Source organism: Apaloderma vittatum, unplaced genomic scaffold (assembly GCF_000703405.1).
Source record: "Apaloderma vittatum isolate BGI_N311 unplaced genomic scaffold, ASM70340v1 scaffold43406, whole genome shotgun sequence".
Taxonomy (NCBI): Eukaryota; Metazoa; Chordata; class Aves; order Trogoniformes; family Trogonidae; genus Apaloderma; species Apaloderma vittatum.
In genome coordinates this window covers 1,618-17,158 of record NW_009724181.1, presented here as the reverse complement: position 1 = coordinate 17,158, position 15,541 = coordinate 1,618, and the positions used below count along the sequence as shown (strand labels likewise).

The following is a 15,541-nucleotide window of genomic DNA, read 5'->3' as shown; positions in this document are numbered from 1 at the left end:
AAGAAGCTGGTCGCTGCTTGCGCAGCCGGCTTAGGTTTCTCGGAGAAACACTTTTATTTAAAGACATAAATCCGCTGCCGAGGAGCGGAGCTCAAAACAGCGCAACTTCTATGATTCACTGTTGATCCTCCTCCTGCATACTTGTGTCCCTGTGACAAACGAGCCTGTCCCAAACGAGAGAGATCGGTTTCTGCACGGAACACGGTTTGTTTTCTTTATTCAACCTAGGACAATCCAATTCTGTATCGGTATTTAGGCTCCTAAGCCATTTGATGCTGGAAAGCAGGCACTTGAGTGTCTTTTGTGGATTTAACAATTCTCTATTCCTGTTATCCTTCATCCAGCAGACTCTGAGCCTCCCATATTTCTGCTTGGAGGATTAAATTCTGCACAGCTCGCTCAGCCATCTTCCTTGCTGTGCTAGCTGGCTGTCTGAAATTGCATGATACCATTCTCACCACAAGAAAGAAAAGCAAACTCAAAACCTGAACAAAAGAAAAAAAAGAGTGGGATATTTCTTTTCCTCTGCCTTCACACAACATGACCCTTTACGTTGCCCCTGAGGATGTTTGTGTGGTTAGGGTAGGGAAGCTAGACTTGATGCCAGCACCAGAGCAGCAGGTAACGATGCAGCACTGCAAAGGGGATGACTTCTAGGTCTCAGAAGATCTTTGCTGTGCTTTGCCTTGCTGGCTCAAAGGGTTTGTGCTGGCCTGTGAAGCAGATTTTATTTCTCAGGTGAAAATAGATAATGCTGGTTTAGTTGATGCACAGCTGGGAAGAGAGTTGCTTGCACATACCTGCTCCATCACAGGCTGTAGGACTTCATGGAGCAGGTTCACCACTGCTCCAATAGTTTTTGGTCCATTGACTTCAATGGGTCCCCCTTGGCTTTATTTGCTTGATAGTGGAATTGCCTTGTTGCTATGTATTTCCAGGGCTGCACATGGATGTGTGGAACATACGTTCTTGGCTACAGTACCTGTAGATTAGGTACTCCATGGGACAGTGCCCTTGGGAACTTCAGTTTTGTCACCGACTCCTGGGATGTGCGCAGGGCAAATGGGTCTGCAGGGAAACCTTCCTCTCCAACCCCACTATGGGAGAGCATGTCCCAGGCTGTGAAGAGTCTAGGTCCTGATATTTGCATTCTCAGGGGTGGGGCAAAAAGGGAAGATGTGCGATGGTTGGGGGGATTTAAGAGTACTTCGGGGATGAAATGACATCTTCCATAGACTTCCTACTGTATATGCTCCTAACTCCTTTATGCACCACTACTTTCTGCCTGCTGCATATCTGAAGCCCTGGGTGGATGTTCAAGATGATGCTGGAACAATTGTGTGTAAAATGACTTATGGTGTATTTGGGTGCCATTTTTAAGACTATCAAACCATTTGCAGCATTATACCTTGACTCATGTTCTCCCATGCTCACTCATGCCTTTTACCTCTGTGCTCCTCCATCATCCCTCAGATCTCCCTTTCCTTTTATCCTCCCAGCCCTGGAGAATGCCCCTCTCCAAGCCTGCGGCCTCTTGGAGCAGGAGGAGGAAGAAGACACTATCTGGGAGAAGATTGAGAGTGCACGGCACCAGCTGACCCGCTCCCTGAACCCCGCAAAACTCACCCCATACCTGCGCCAGTGCCGTGTGATAGATGAGCAGGATGAGGAGGAGGTGCTGAATTCGTGCCGATTCCCTTGCAAAAGCAACCAGACAGGTGGGATTCTTTCATTCATTCGCATTCTTGTCAATGGAAGCAGAACTGGTGGAGATGCTGTTTTATATCACGAAGCAGGTGTATGCTGTTTTCTTTCTGGTTTGTAGGGAACTCACCCTAGCTCTTTATCCCTTCTTCTAGGTTACCTGATGGACATTCTTCGGCGCCGTGGGAAGCGAGGCTATGAAGCCTTCCTGGAGTCTCTGGAGTTTTACTACCCAGAGCACTACACCCGGCTAACAGGGAGGGAGCCAGTCCAGCGCTGCTCTATGATCCTGGGTAGGGGCTCCATCACCCCTTCAGTTGCTACTCACATGGGAAGGGCCAGAAATCTGTGCATGTGCATGTTTAGAGCCCTGGTTCATGATACCTGTATGTGAGGAACCCTGACAGCTCTGTGCTCTGGATCTAGTAGAGAGGGGGCCAAATGTATGTGTGTGGTGTGCCATCGTGCTGTAAGCCTGGGACAAGAAGGGCTGCAAACCCACAGGAGAGCTTGGTTTCCCTTGATGGAAAACAGCGTTGGGTTACTTTTTTGAGGACTACCTCTGTCTCAGCAGCCAGGACCTGATTCTCTTTGGTCCCCCCCTACAGATGAGGAAGGCCCTGAGGGACTAACTCAGTTCCTGATAATGGAGGTGAAGAAGGTGAGGGCTCAGCGGAAAGAGCACCTGCTGAAGGAGCACCAGCTCCAGGCGAAAAACCAGGCGTTGCAGCAAGAGCAGTCTCGGCTGGAGCAGCAGCTGCAGGAGCTCCTGAAGGTGCAAGAGCGTTGCAAACGGCTAAGGGAGGAGTGGGAATCCAACAGCGTGGAGCTGCTGAGGCTGAAGGACGAGAACTACATGATGGCCATGCGCTATGCACAGCTCTGCGAGGAGAAGAACATGGCTGTGCTGCGGAGCAGGGACCTGCAGCTGGTGGTACGGCCCCAGGGGAACGTGAAGGTTGTGGTGGGAGGGGGTGAGAGTCTGGTGGCTGAGAGGGATGCACACAGATATCTGTGTGTGCTGGTCCGTGGGTGTGAAGGAGCTGATGGCAAGTGGGATGTGTACTGGGACGGTGCCCCTGCTTTTGAGGGAGAACGTGCCCTGCGGAGTGGCTGAGTCGTGGGCACAGTGCAGGAGGCTCGCCGCTGGCCCGGGACAGCTGGAGATAGATCACTAGCTCATGCCACAGCTGGAGATACATCACCTAGAGGAGCCAATATTGACGCCTCAGAGGAGCTTCTGGGGCATCTCTGGCATTTCTTGGCTCTCAGCCTGGTTGTTGGTACCAGGAGATGTCTTGTGTGCTCCTGCATGAGCTTGCTGCCCTGCGCTGCCTGCTCTGCTCATACCATGTCTGGGCAGCACAAGCACGCAGCAGGCAGCTGATTCTGTCAAGCTACATGTTTGTATTCTTTACTTGGAAAAGGCTTACATTTTCCTCTTTCTAGTGAGAATGGTGGCTGTGCAGCCCACCCACACACGGGGCACTGGATGCATATGTGCTGCCTGGAGCTACCCAGCCCATCTTGCTGCTTATGTGGCCTTTTGGCTCAGATTCTGCTCCCCCTCCCAACTCCCCCACCATGAGAGACGCCTTGTCTCTCTCATGACGCTTGGGAGACTCATGCCCCGAGTAACTGAAGGAATTCATGACATCGCACTCCAGCTGCCAAGCTCTCACCTCCAGCAAACACGCGCCCATTTCCTGCCTAGGCAAGGCAGGACCTTGAACCTATTAATAACCCAGTTTTCTCAGTGCTCTGCTACCTCCTGGCATTCCCTCTACAGTCCGGGCCTGGATGTGTCACACAGCAGCTACCTTTCATCCCTCATTTTGCTCTGCACTGGGATCCTACCTTACCTTTTATCTAGTATTCCTACCAATCCCAGCTCTCCTGGGCCTGCTCTGAGTAGGGAGGTGAAATGCTTGCGGGTAACTGTGTGTTGAATAAATCCCCCTGAAAGCAGGCTGGATCACCAAGTCCCAGCCTGCCTCCCCTCCTGGCTCCAGGGTCCAGAAGTTACTGGTCCCTGAAAGTCATTCTAGGTCTTTTGGGCAGATTTGCAGAGGTAATCCAGTTCTCTAGCCCCTTCTTGGCAATTTTGGCAGTGCTGTGTAGTGCTCACTGGCTTTGATACATTTCTCCTTGCCTCATTTCCTCTCAAAGCCTTACCTGACTGTGAAATTCTGGTTCTCTGATAAACCTCATCAGTCGTTACAGTGAGGACCTCTCTAATTCCTAAAAGTAACTGACCTCCTCATATCTCCAATAATATGTTAGTGGACAAGTGTGGGAGCATGCCAGGATGTGGTGATGGACCTGTAGTATCCTGCAGCCTCCAGAATCTTGAGCCTCAAATGCTTCCCAGGCCAGAGGTGGGGAATCATCTCTGAATAGCTCCCAGTTGACTTTTCTGCTGTGAGTTTGTTTCTCAGCTATTCTAGGAGCTGGGAAGCCTTTGAGAAACTCACAGCTGCTGATTCTGGCAGTGTACCAGAGGTCCCTGGTCCATCCATGGTCAAGGCCAGCTGCACTGGAGATGCCCCAAGGTAGCAGAAAGTTGCTGTGCCGAGAGAGGATCCTGAGACTGAATGCGCTTATGCAAGTGCATCTTCCCCCTTTGCCCTGCAGGGAAAAGCTTTTATGCACAGCTGTGCTAACCTTGGCCCAACAGTAGGATAATCCTTCTCATGGTCGCCCAGCCCTTGCTTTCCTCCTCTCCAGACCCTGTTTTTCTGCCTAGCGTCCTCTCTGCTTCACGCTCTCACTAAGGCAGAGCTGCAGGGCCATCTGTGTCCAACTGTGTTTCTTTCCTGGGTTGCAGGTGGACCAACTGAAATGCAAAGTAACCAGCCTGGAGGAGGAGTGCAGCCTGCTGCGGAAACAGGCGTCCGTGCCGACCCAGCGAGAGACTGAGGAACGGGGCCACCCTGACGCCATGTCTGAGCTGTGGGCTGAGAACCAGCGGCTCATTGCATCGCTGCAGGAGCTGCAGGGCATGTTGCAGGTACCTGGTGGGGCAGGGCAGGCTGCAGGTCACATTCTTTCCTGGGTTATCCTCACTGCTGGTGACATGGGCACTGGAAAGATAGGGGAAACCACTGTCCTGGGCTCGTCTGTCCCTTCCTTTGAGCATATCACTTGGCTGTGGTAGCTGCCATTGCTTCTGTGTCTGGGTAGTGATAAGTCCTTGTTCCCAGCTGTTAGATGTGCTCGCAAGCGTGACTTTCTGCCTTGTAGCATAGAGCAGATTAATGCAGGAGTGATGATGTCAGTCTGCCTGTCACTGCCCTGGTGTGGTGCTCCCTTGGAGCTTGTAGGGCAGTGATGGTACCCTCTTGCCTCCCAGACGCCTGGTGAGGGCCCAGTGCCGGGCTCTGAGCAGATCCTGCTGGACATCCTGGAGCACGACTGGAAGGAAGCCCAAGACGACCGGCAGGATCTCTGCCAGAAACTCAACTCCTTGCAGACTGAGCTGCAGTGGGCCGAAGAGCTGAGGGATAAGGTAGAGTATCCATCACTGCTCTCATCCCCACACACTGAGCAGGGCCTGGAAGAGAGGGGAGAGAGGGGACTGGGAAGCCGCAGCTGTCACTTCCAGGAGGGCTAATGCTCACTGCTCGCTGTTTCCAGTACCTCCAGGAGGTGGAAGATCTGCAGCTGAAATACCGGACACTGCAGAAGGACTGTGATCTCTACAAGCATCGTATGAACACAGTGCTGCTGCAGCTGGAGGAGATTGAAAAAGAGAGGGACCAGGTAAATTGCTCTCCCCACTGGCTCTCCACCTCCCAGCAGGACCAGGACTTGTGTCTTTGTTGTGGATACCCCCTCCTTGCCCAGTGGATGTTTTCCATTTATCCATGCCAGGGTAGGAGGTGGGGGTTAATAGTGCAATTTTCTGCCTTTTCTCACTCTCAACTCCTTGCAGGCAATCCAGAACCGTGATGGGGTGCAGCTACAATACTCCCAGAGCCTGATTGAGAAGGACCAGTACCGCAAGCGTGTGCGAGCTCTGGAGGAGGAGCGGGATGAGCTCCTGAGCAAGCTGAGCCAGGCAGAAGGGCTGAACAGCACGCTGGAGGCGCAGCTGCAGCGGTGCCAAGGCAGCCACAGCCTGAGCAAGGTGAGGGTGGCTAGAAAGAAGGGGGAACAGAGAAAGCACAGGGGTCAAGAGTGATTTCTGGGGGATGCAATGGGGTGATGGAGTCCCTTCTCTCCCAGATGTGCAGCTCTTCCTACTCCCTCTCCTCCAACCTCAGCAGCACCTGGAGCCTCGTAGACAACCCCACCAGCTTTACACCTGGACTTGCGGATGCACTGGGTGTTTCTGTTATCCCGTTCCCAGGGGATTCGGCCATTCAGAGCATGGTGAGCGCTTGACCATGAGAGGCTGACCCCTCAGCTGAGGTCAGCAGGGACCCACATTGCTCAGGAAGGTCACAGAAGTATTGGAGAGGGTTCATCATGGGGCTGTGACTTGGTAGAAGACTGGGAATGGGAGGGAGGTGTAGGGTGAGAGCAGATCTCAGGCACAAAGCTATGTTCTTTCAGTTTCTGACAAGCCAGCCAACGCTGCACCAAAGTGTGCAACTCCCAGCTGGGTGGGAAAGAGAGGGGAGCAAACCTTTCCTCATTCCACCATAGAAATCAACAGCTTCATTCATGTAAGATGTTATCCTTCCCCAAAAGCTGTTTAATCTACACATGCTGTGGGAGAAATCCGAAGCTCTGTTGAATCCTGTAGCAGCATTTGTATTGTTTTTAAGGGAGTTAGGGTCTTTCCTTTGACTCTAGGTTCTTTCCTTTTGACGTCCTAGAGGATCCTAAAGCAACCTGTAGGCCTAGAGCAACCTGTACAGGTTGCTCACACCTTTGGTTGTGCCGTGGCTAAAAGTGAAGTATAAGGACAAGGCTGGATATTCCCTTCATCTGCCACTACTCCCACAGCTTGTTCATTGCAAAAAAGATGGGGACACAGTGTCATGCATCTCCATCTGTGCTCTCTCCTTGGGAAAACAAGGTGCTCCTGGGTGTTAGGAGGGATGTTGATGGTCCCACATGGTACCTGAGGAAGTGTTCACAACCTCCCAAAGGAAGGGGAGAGGTGCTGCTGGGTGTTGGTGTTAACAGACCTTTCTCTTTCAATCTGCCCAAGGAGGTGACCCCTGACAGCGAGAAGGATATCAACCGCCTTTCCACCTTCCCCTTCCCACCTTGCATTGGCTCCATCCTCCGTCGGCAGCGGGAAGATAGGTCCATGCCCTACAAAAGGTGACTGCGGGGGGCTGCTTGAGTCTGTTTCTTCTTAGTGGGGCTTGCAGGGGCCAGAGAAAGCAGATTGACAGGGCAGGAGGAAATGTGGAATTGTGATGTGGAGCAGGAAGGCTGGCTGGGAGCTGTGTGCTTCTAGTTGGTGGGGGAGGGCTGTGGGAATGGGGTAGATAACGGGATGCAAACAGGTTTTGAAGATGCTGCTGCCTCACAGCTGCCCTTTGTGTCTCCTTTCTAGCTTGTCCTGTGGCTCCTTTAGCAGCATTGAAGATGCAACAGGTACCAGGGTGGGGGCTTTCCCCAAAGGGCTTTAACTAAAAAGAGATGGTGGGTGTGGGGAGAGGGGTTGGACAACTGGTTTGTGCAGCTCACTGCAAGGGTTCTGCACCTGTAGCAGCATGCTGTGGACCCACACATGCCGCCGTGCCCTGCCAGAGACAGCAGCTGGAAAACCTGTCTTTTCCTCTGCAGAGCAAGTAGCTATTCACAGTTTAATCCCTGGAGAGCTATGTTGATGGGGAACTTGATGTGGAATTGGGGTGGAGTTGGGGGAGTAGGTAGCAGAAGAGAGAAATGCCTTTGCCCTGGGGTGTTATTGGATATTCCTTTCATCTTCTTCTACGTGGGTGATGGATTGTGAATCTCCTGGAGTGGAGCTCCTGGTGCTGGCAGGTCTCATGGTGGGTGCTCGTAGCTCTGGGCACATCCACGTGGCCCTGGCTGCTGGTGCCTTCTGACCAAAGGGCTGATGAAGGGAGCAAAGATTTGCTTGTTCTCAGGAGACATAGGAAACGCTTTTTGCAGGAGGGTGACCCTTCAAAGCCTCCCTGCAGCTTGAATTTCCCAGTCAGATGCTAGAAAATGCCCAGGAGGGAGTTACAGACCCTTGCCACACTGAGAACATGAGCTCCCTGTAGTGCTCGGAGAGGTGATGTGCCCCCTCTCTCCCTCTTGCTCTCTTTCCTAGGCAGTGGTTTTGCTAGTGCCTCGCTTGGGACCTTCTCCTCTTCTTCCAGCAGCACCTACGCCAGGGTGAAGTCAGAGATCTGCTTGTCCACGCTTCCCAGCCGTGAGGAGGTCACCAGGAGGTAATTGCTGCTCTCTGAGCTAGGCACTCTGGGACGGCTGCTTGGGGGGTTTCTTCATGGTGCTGGGGAACCACCCTTCCTTCTGCCTCCCCCCTTGCGGGCTCTTTCTTGCTAGTGGGAGAGGACAGAAATGAAGTTCCTATAGTCCTTGCTTTCTAGCAGAACTCCAAATTTTATGCTGTCCCATTTGTTGTGTCAGGGGTGGGGATGTTGCCTTGGGCTGGACATAGAGCTGTCTAGGTGGGGACAGGACCTTGGGCATGCAGCTTGGCTTTGGTGTTGGAGCTGGTGGGATGGGAGGGGCTGTGGGGGCTTTAAGCTTTGTGTGTGTGCCCTGGTGATGGCTGTGAATCGTGAGCTCTGTATCGCAGCACTCAGTACAGCAAACTCCATGTAGTTGGACACAGGACATGGGGAACTGTTTCTTAGCAAAGGCAGCAAACTTCTGTTGCTGGATTTGATGTTTCTCCTTGCCAGGTCACTGGTGGTACAGCTCACTAGCATGAGTCACCCCAGCAACACCTCACCCCAGGAGAAGGGGCTTGGAGCAGACATCTCCATCCTTGGAGGGAACAGGACAGGGATTTATGTCCAGTGGGTCAAGCCAGGCTCACGGGTCGAGGAGACAGGACTCAGGGAAGGGTGCCGGCTCATTGAGGTGAGTCTGGGAATAGGCTCATTTTGTGGGTTTGCAAGGCACCTGGGATGTTGCAGGGAGTGTGGAGTGATCCTCAGTGCAAGCTGACCTCTACCCACCTGGAAGTCCACCTCCATTTCTCTTGTGTCCTAGGACTGCTCTCTGCCCAGGGCTTTATGCAGCACACTCATCCAGGTCTCATGGCACTCGAGTGTACCTGTGCACATAAAAAGTGTTTCGAAACACTTCTTCAGCTGTGGGAGGGGAGAAATAAAAAGGAGTCACACAGTTAAGATAACAATATGGCTATATGTCTCTGGAGTTGTCTGTCACCTTGTAGTATATCAGAGCACTTTGCATCCTGCCTCCCACACACGCCTCTTGCAAAGCAATCAATTCTGGAGCAAGATTTCTCAGACCTTTGTGACCCTCCTGAGCTATAGTGAATAATTGCTCTGAAGAAAGCTCCTGGCGGGAGGGAAGGGCATTTGTTTTGGCAAGAATGTCACCACTTGAAATACAGCTACACTGCTTAAATAAATATCCCACCTGTAACTGAAAATAAGCCAGCTCTGCCGCCCCCACTCCCACACGCGTTCACGTACACGCATTTGCTTTCACAGAGGTCTGGCATCTGGGCTGGGTAGTGGCTGGCAGCAGATATTTTGGAGGCAGGAGAGGGATCCAGAGGCAGACTGAGGATGCCTTGTCCTCAGGTAGAGCTTTCCCTGAGCTGTCACTCTGCAACATCTCTTGTGTAACCTTGATGGGTGAGGGAGCTGGGGGAGGAACTTGCTCTTCCAGCCCTTAGGTCTAATGGCATCGGGTCCTTGATAGCTGAGGGTGCCGTCGCTGAAGGAAGAGGTACTTTCCCTGGAGAACTGCACACGAGAGGTCGCCCACCTGAGCCTGCAGCATTGGGACGTGCCCTCTAGTCTTGTCTTTCAGCTGGACCTGGAAGGTAAGGCCCTGGTGGCTGGGTCTCTGAGCTCTCTGCTGCTTGAGCCTGAGCTCTCTGCCGCTTTTTCCAGACCCTCCACCCAGCCCTGGAGGTAAATCTGTTATTCTCTCTCCTCTCCTGTTTGGTCCTAGGCCACCATAGCTGACACAGGGGCTGGCCATAGCCCCAGTAGCTTTTCCTGTCTGGTGTGACTTGTGCATCCTCTGAGTTACAGGATGGAGGTACAGACCTTCTGTCTGTTTGCCTCCTCTGCACCCCCCATCCCAATCCATAGCATCAAGGCTGTGCTGGTACTTGGCTATCTTATCGGTGACAGTTGTCTCCTATGTCCTCTTCTGTGGTAACCTGTGTCTCCTTCTGCAGGATACCAGCCTCTGCGGGAAGCCCTGGAAGAAGGGAAGAAGTTTTCTGGAGACTCGTTCTATGTACGTAGCAACCTGTCCCTCCTGGAGCCATCAGACCCTTACGCATTGTGCGTCAAATGTCGGGAGATCCTTCACATCACGGACACCATGCACAAAGGGCGGCTGGAGTGGTACTGCTCCCGCGTCGATCCCTTGACCATAAGAGACCTGGACAAGGGAACAGTGCCCAACTACAGCAGGTAAAGTATATGAGGAGGATGGCTCCATTAATCTGTGATGAGCATCCCCTAGGAGTCCTGAGGGGTGCAGACTGACCTCTTGATAGTATGGGCTGCCCAGGCCTTGTATGGGAGACCAGTGCAGTAGTGTTTGGGTGTTCCTGAGAGACTGGAAGGTTGAGTGAGGGTTTGGATATGCCTATGCTTCTGCTGGTTTGTGCTGTTTGGCAAAATCGATCACAGCAGGCTGTGGTCCCTGGAGGCTCTAGAGTTGCTTGAGTGCAAGCTCTCTGTCTTTTCAGGGCTCGCCAGGTTTTGAAGATCCGGGAGAAGGGCCAGATGCCTGGGCAGCAGAGGGGCCACAAAAATAACGTAAGCCAAAGAAGCCAGCAATGAGAGCTCTGTGTGTGTGCCTATGGCCACCCAACCACCTCAGCACATAATCTGCCCCATTCTGTTGGTAAACCAACTCCTACAGAGGTGACAGCTGGATACGCAAGCAGAGCAGGGGCTTATAGCCCAGGCAGTGTTTACGGCTCTGTGGCTGCTTTCTTACCCCATCCCCACTTCCCAGATTGAACCTGACTGGCTACAGACCCGGTCCCATGGTTTTTTTTGCGTGTGCACTCCATCTGCTTTGCCAGCGAGTGTTCTGCAGCCAGTTCTCTGTGTGTGTGCGTGTGTGTGCGCGAAGTGGTCTGTCCTGTCAGCCTTATTGCCCTCACTTCCTTTTCAGCTAAAGAAACGTGCCTTGGGCCAACTGCGCCTGGTGAAATCTAGGCCACAGAGGAGCCCAGAACAGCCCCCTCAGCAGCTGTGGCTGGACCCCTGCTCAGGTGAGCTGTTACCCCTGCACCTGCCCCATCAGGCATTGCAGGGATGTTGGCATCTGGGATGCCTCAGTCTCTCTGCCTAGGATCCCTCTTAGGATTCTAGTAACAGGATTTTGGGAAGCCTGGGCGTATTTAAAGCCCCTGCTCCTTTTCCCTAGTCTTCTGGGGCTTTCTGTTGCTTCTGTGGCTCTTGGGTCCTCTTACTTTTTGTGGAGAATACACTGGTTTGTAGCTCAGGGGAGTCACAGGAAATGGGCAAGAGGGGTTACAGCCAGGATATCTGCCCTTGAGTGAGTGTTGTAACCAGGGTAGGATCTCTCTTGGGATGTATGATGGTTGGTGGGTGCCTTCTTGAGTCAGGATGAGGGGATGGTACGGGTAGAATGGACTGTGAACTGATGACAGGCCGGTCTCCCATGTTCTCACCTTTGACTCTCTCTTCTTCATTCCTGTCTTCCAGACCCGGATGTGAACCTGAAGCCTTACAGCCTGGTGCGCCCTGTGGTAGTCAAGACACCCCGTCCTGTGGTGCTGTCACCTAACTGCATCGCACCACGGCTCATCAGGAACCTGTTGGATTTGCCCACTTCTCGCTTGGACTTCCATGTGTACCCAGCAGGTAGGCAGCAATGAGGGGCTGATATGTCCAGGGCTGTTTTAGGAGCCCGTGGCTGAGTGAGGTAAATTACAAAAGTGCCCTACTTCAAAGGGCTGCTTTTCCCTTTTACCTCCTGCTAAGATGGGAAGCAGGGTGTTGGGAAGCTAAAGTGTCGCTCAAAGAGGTTACTTCTGTGGAGACCAGTTCAGGGAAGAGGTGCTCTTAGTCTTGGAAGTATGAGATGTGGTCTCATGGCACTCTTGGAAAGCACCTGAGGTGTCTCTTCAGCAGCTAAGTGTGGGGGTCTTTCAGTCTTCTCAGACAATACGTGCAGACAAGTCACCTTTTTGGGCTGAGTGTCTACAAGATGTTTCCTCCTATTTTTAACTGTGTCCTATCCCTTTGGCCCACAGGGAAGCTGGCCCTCACTTCTGGTCTTCTGGGGTGTGGGAATCTTCTTGCTTTCCTTGAGTGGGTGGTAGTGGTGGCATTGCCTTGCTCTGGATAGCTCTTCCCAGAGATTAAGCCCCTGGCTGAGGTTGGATCTGCAGGCTGACTTCATACCAGCTCTTCCTCCCCAGGAATGAGAGGATCCAGCCTTAGTGTTGTTGTCCCCTTCCTTTTGCCAGCAGTGTGAGACTGACACACCATGGCAGAGGCTGCTGGGGAAAGGGCTTTTCTCCACAGGGAATTTCACAGGACAGTTCCTTCTTTCCTCCTTTCCTCCTTTCCTCTCTCTTCTCCATCTCTCTTTCCGTGTGTATACAGTTCTCCCTTTGCCAACTGCATGACTGAAGAATGAGCCCTTATATTTTTTTGTGGGATGATGATGGAGGTAGTGAAAAATCTCTGGTTTGCTGAAGAAGGTTGACTCTGCAAATTTTGGCCGCTGGGCTTCTCATCTGAGTGACTTGGCCATATATCCTGTTCTACTGAGCCCTCTGCAGGGTTCCCCTCACATTGCATGAGAAGATGCTTCGAAGCCCTTACTGTAGCCAGGAATTTACACCGAGAGCAAAAATTCTGTTCTCCCCTATCAGTTTTTCCTGTTGTGGGAGAAGGAAGGTGATCCCGGAGCCCCAAGCCATTTTTCTTTTCTTTACTGCCTGTATTTTCCTTTGAAGAACTTCACAGCAAGTGCAGAGTTAGGATAAGTCAGCTGATCTTCCACAGGAGCCTGCTGCCTCTGAGGGAAACCGATGGCTTTGCAGGATCCAGCTCTACCTGGGAAGTACCTTTGCCACTGGGCAGAGGTAGCAGATGTCCAGCCAGCCTGGGTCTCGGGAGAGCTGGAATGTGCTCTGTACTCTGTTCTAAACATACCTTCTCCCAAATACATTGCTTTATTTCAATCTTAGGGGTGAGGATCTCCTAAAAGCCTTGTATCCTCTTCTGTTGGGAGTTGCTGGGGGTACCTGGCAGGAGTTACTTGGACCATGCCAGATCTCACTGTCCTGCCAGCTCTGTCCCTGATTCTCTGTCTCAGCATCATCTCTCTGCTGCTCTCCTGCCTGGCCTTCGCTCGGCTGCCAAGTGCTGTCCTTCTACCTTTGAGCAGGAGGAGAGGCTCAGGATGCCACCAACAAAAGGAGGTTAAACTTTCCCCCCATCTTCCTCCTACTCTCTCATTCCAGGATGCACACTCCTCTTGCTTTCCCAGCCCCGCCGCTCACTGGAGCCATCTACAAGCTCATGCTGTTCACAAACACTGCAGAAAACCTGCCTGGCAAAATAAAGTGATTATTTTTTTGCCATACTCAGTTATAGGACAGCGGGGAAGGGGGGGTGATGGCTGTGAGCTGGCTTAGCCTGATGTGGCCCTGCAATGCAAGTGCTGCTTTTGCCATGCAAGGTGTCTTCAGCTGTGATGTCTTGCTTGTTCTGTACAAAGAAAGCTGCGGGAGATCTGTACCAATATGTAATGTTGTATAATTAGACTTGCTCTCCAGAATCCATAAACGCTGAACTCAATAAACATCAACGCGGCAGCAAACGTGCGGGATCTGCGGTAGAAAGTACATGCAAGGGGGAGAAAGGGCTGACGTCTCCCTTTTCATATCTCTTCTTGGCTCACAGAGAAGCTGGCAGAAGGGGATCCCAGCGCCACTCATGCTCAGGAGCACCCTGTGTCTAGAACTGCCCCCCAGGACCGGAGGGAGAGCGGGCGGATCTGCATGATCCGGGAGGCAATGGAGAAGGTGCTGACCTGTTTGGTGTGGGGACAGAAGGCCAGGATGGGGCACCCTGTTCAGATTGGAGGAGAGGAGGGGACGGCTGAGTGGGGGAAGAGGGAGAGTGGTGTGATGATAGAGAAGGCGCTGCCTGCTTGGGAGCTGTGTAATTTGGAGGGTGTTTTCCGTCCAGGTGCTGTGGGGTTGTGGAGCAGCAGGTACAGACTTGTCTCTGAGTCTCTGCTGAGCTCAGGTGAAAGAAACAGCAACTAGGGATTCATGGGGGAGGTGGTGGGAAATGCCACACGCAGAAGTGACCTCCTTGCTCTCACATTCCTCATCTTCGCCGAAGTGACAACAACTCTGCTCAGGGCAGATGGAGAAATGTGGGGCTGTGTGTGACAATTATGACAAAGGGGATGTGGAGATGGGCTGTGGCGAGCAAGCGATCCGGTGGGCTCCTGGGTTGGTTTGGTGGTGATTGAGTGGGTGACCCTGCTCTTTAATTCTCCCTTTCCATCTTAGCACTGTCCATAAATCCCATGTCTAATGGAACTACTATTGGAAAAGCAATGATATTTCACAGTATGGGATCTGATTTAATGTAACTGTCAGGGACTGGGGTTATTTTTTCTCTATTTAAATCAGTAAATCTACTCCATTTCCCTTCCAGAATAAACACTGCCTGCTAGAGCTGGGAGTTCAGAGTGTGAGAGATCTAATTAAAAGTGAAATATACCCCATCGTTATCCATGTCGAGGTCACTGAGAAGAACGTTAGAGGACTCAGGTAAGAAAAGAGTGTCAAGGATGCAGGGTATCACAGGAAGCGAGAGAGGCCCTTGTCTCCATTCAGAGAGGAGAGATGAAGTTTGGGATGTGAGCACTTGCTGTGTGTGTTGGGGTTGGCCACTGTGAGGCGAAAAAGGGAGGAAAATCGGCTTTCTGTCTGTGTGAGGGAGTTGCTGGGTGTTCTTGCCACCCCATCTTCTGCCAAGGGTAACGCTTGTCCCTGTTTTTTCCCCAGGAGCTTGCTGGGGAAAGTGGGACAGCGGGACTCGGAGGTGCTGAAGGAGTGCCGCGGTGCAGAGCAGTTTCTCCACGCTCTGCCCTACTCCTGGGCCCGCGTGGAGCCCCACACCTGGAGCCACGCGGAGGAGCTGCCCAAGGTGGTTCGGGGATGCATCTTCCAGGAGCAAACCCGCCCGCTGTGGATCGAGGAGGGTGATGACTGAGCTGAGAGTAGCAGAGCAGGCACTGCCAGCTGCTGTTCACAAGAGATGTTCTTGGGGGTTCCTGCCTCTCCAGACTCCTCCAGGTAGCATGTCCTTCCTCCCTGAGGGGCTGCTGGCAGCGAAGACACCCGGGAGTGGCCTTTCTGGTTCCCCTGAGGCCACTAAGAGTTGGGGAGTAACACGTGTTACCTCTCTATCTGAGCTTTCTGTAACTTATTGGAGAGATATCTTCTACCTGTTATGGTGGAAACCACCCTCACGGGCTGTTTTCTGTCACCTTGGGCTGCCCTTGTCTCTGGTATGTGGCCAGATTGCCACATGGGGAATGTAGGAGAGCTGTGTGGGATCAGGTTGTGTAGGAGCCTTTCTCCCATCACCTCCCATCTCCCCTGCCCTGCGGCATCGTGTACTCCGGGTCCTCTCTTCCTCTGTCTACCTCACCTTTGGCCCCACAG

General features: G+C 52.6%; 1 protein-coding gene across 1 annotated transcript; it reads left to right on the top strand.

Annotated features, from left to right (window-relative positions):
* Nucleotides 1–1,499: 1,499 nt before the first annotated feature.
* Nucleotides 1,500–15,086, top strand: CARD10 (caspase recruitment domain family, member 10; the record flags this gene model as incomplete). The annotated part of the gene is made up of 20 exons (XM_009872367.1): nucleotides 1,500–1,718; nucleotides 1,860–1,997; nucleotides 2,313–2,638; nucleotides 4,532–4,714; nucleotides 5,057–5,212; nucleotides 5,341–5,466; nucleotides 5,639–5,833; nucleotides 5,932–6,078; nucleotides 6,866–6,981; nucleotides 7,220–7,260; nucleotides 7,949–8,069; nucleotides 8,547–8,727; nucleotides 9,544–9,667; nucleotides 10,031–10,271; nucleotides 10,553–10,622; nucleotides 10,987–11,086; nucleotides 11,544–11,702; nucleotides 13,758–13,879; nucleotides 14,526–14,641; nucleotides 14,879–15,086. Coding segments are annotated over 20 exons (3,089 nt in total), but the record flags the coding sequence as incomplete, so codon positions are not given.
* Between the last annotated feature and the right edge of the window lie 455 nt (nucleotides 15,087–15,541).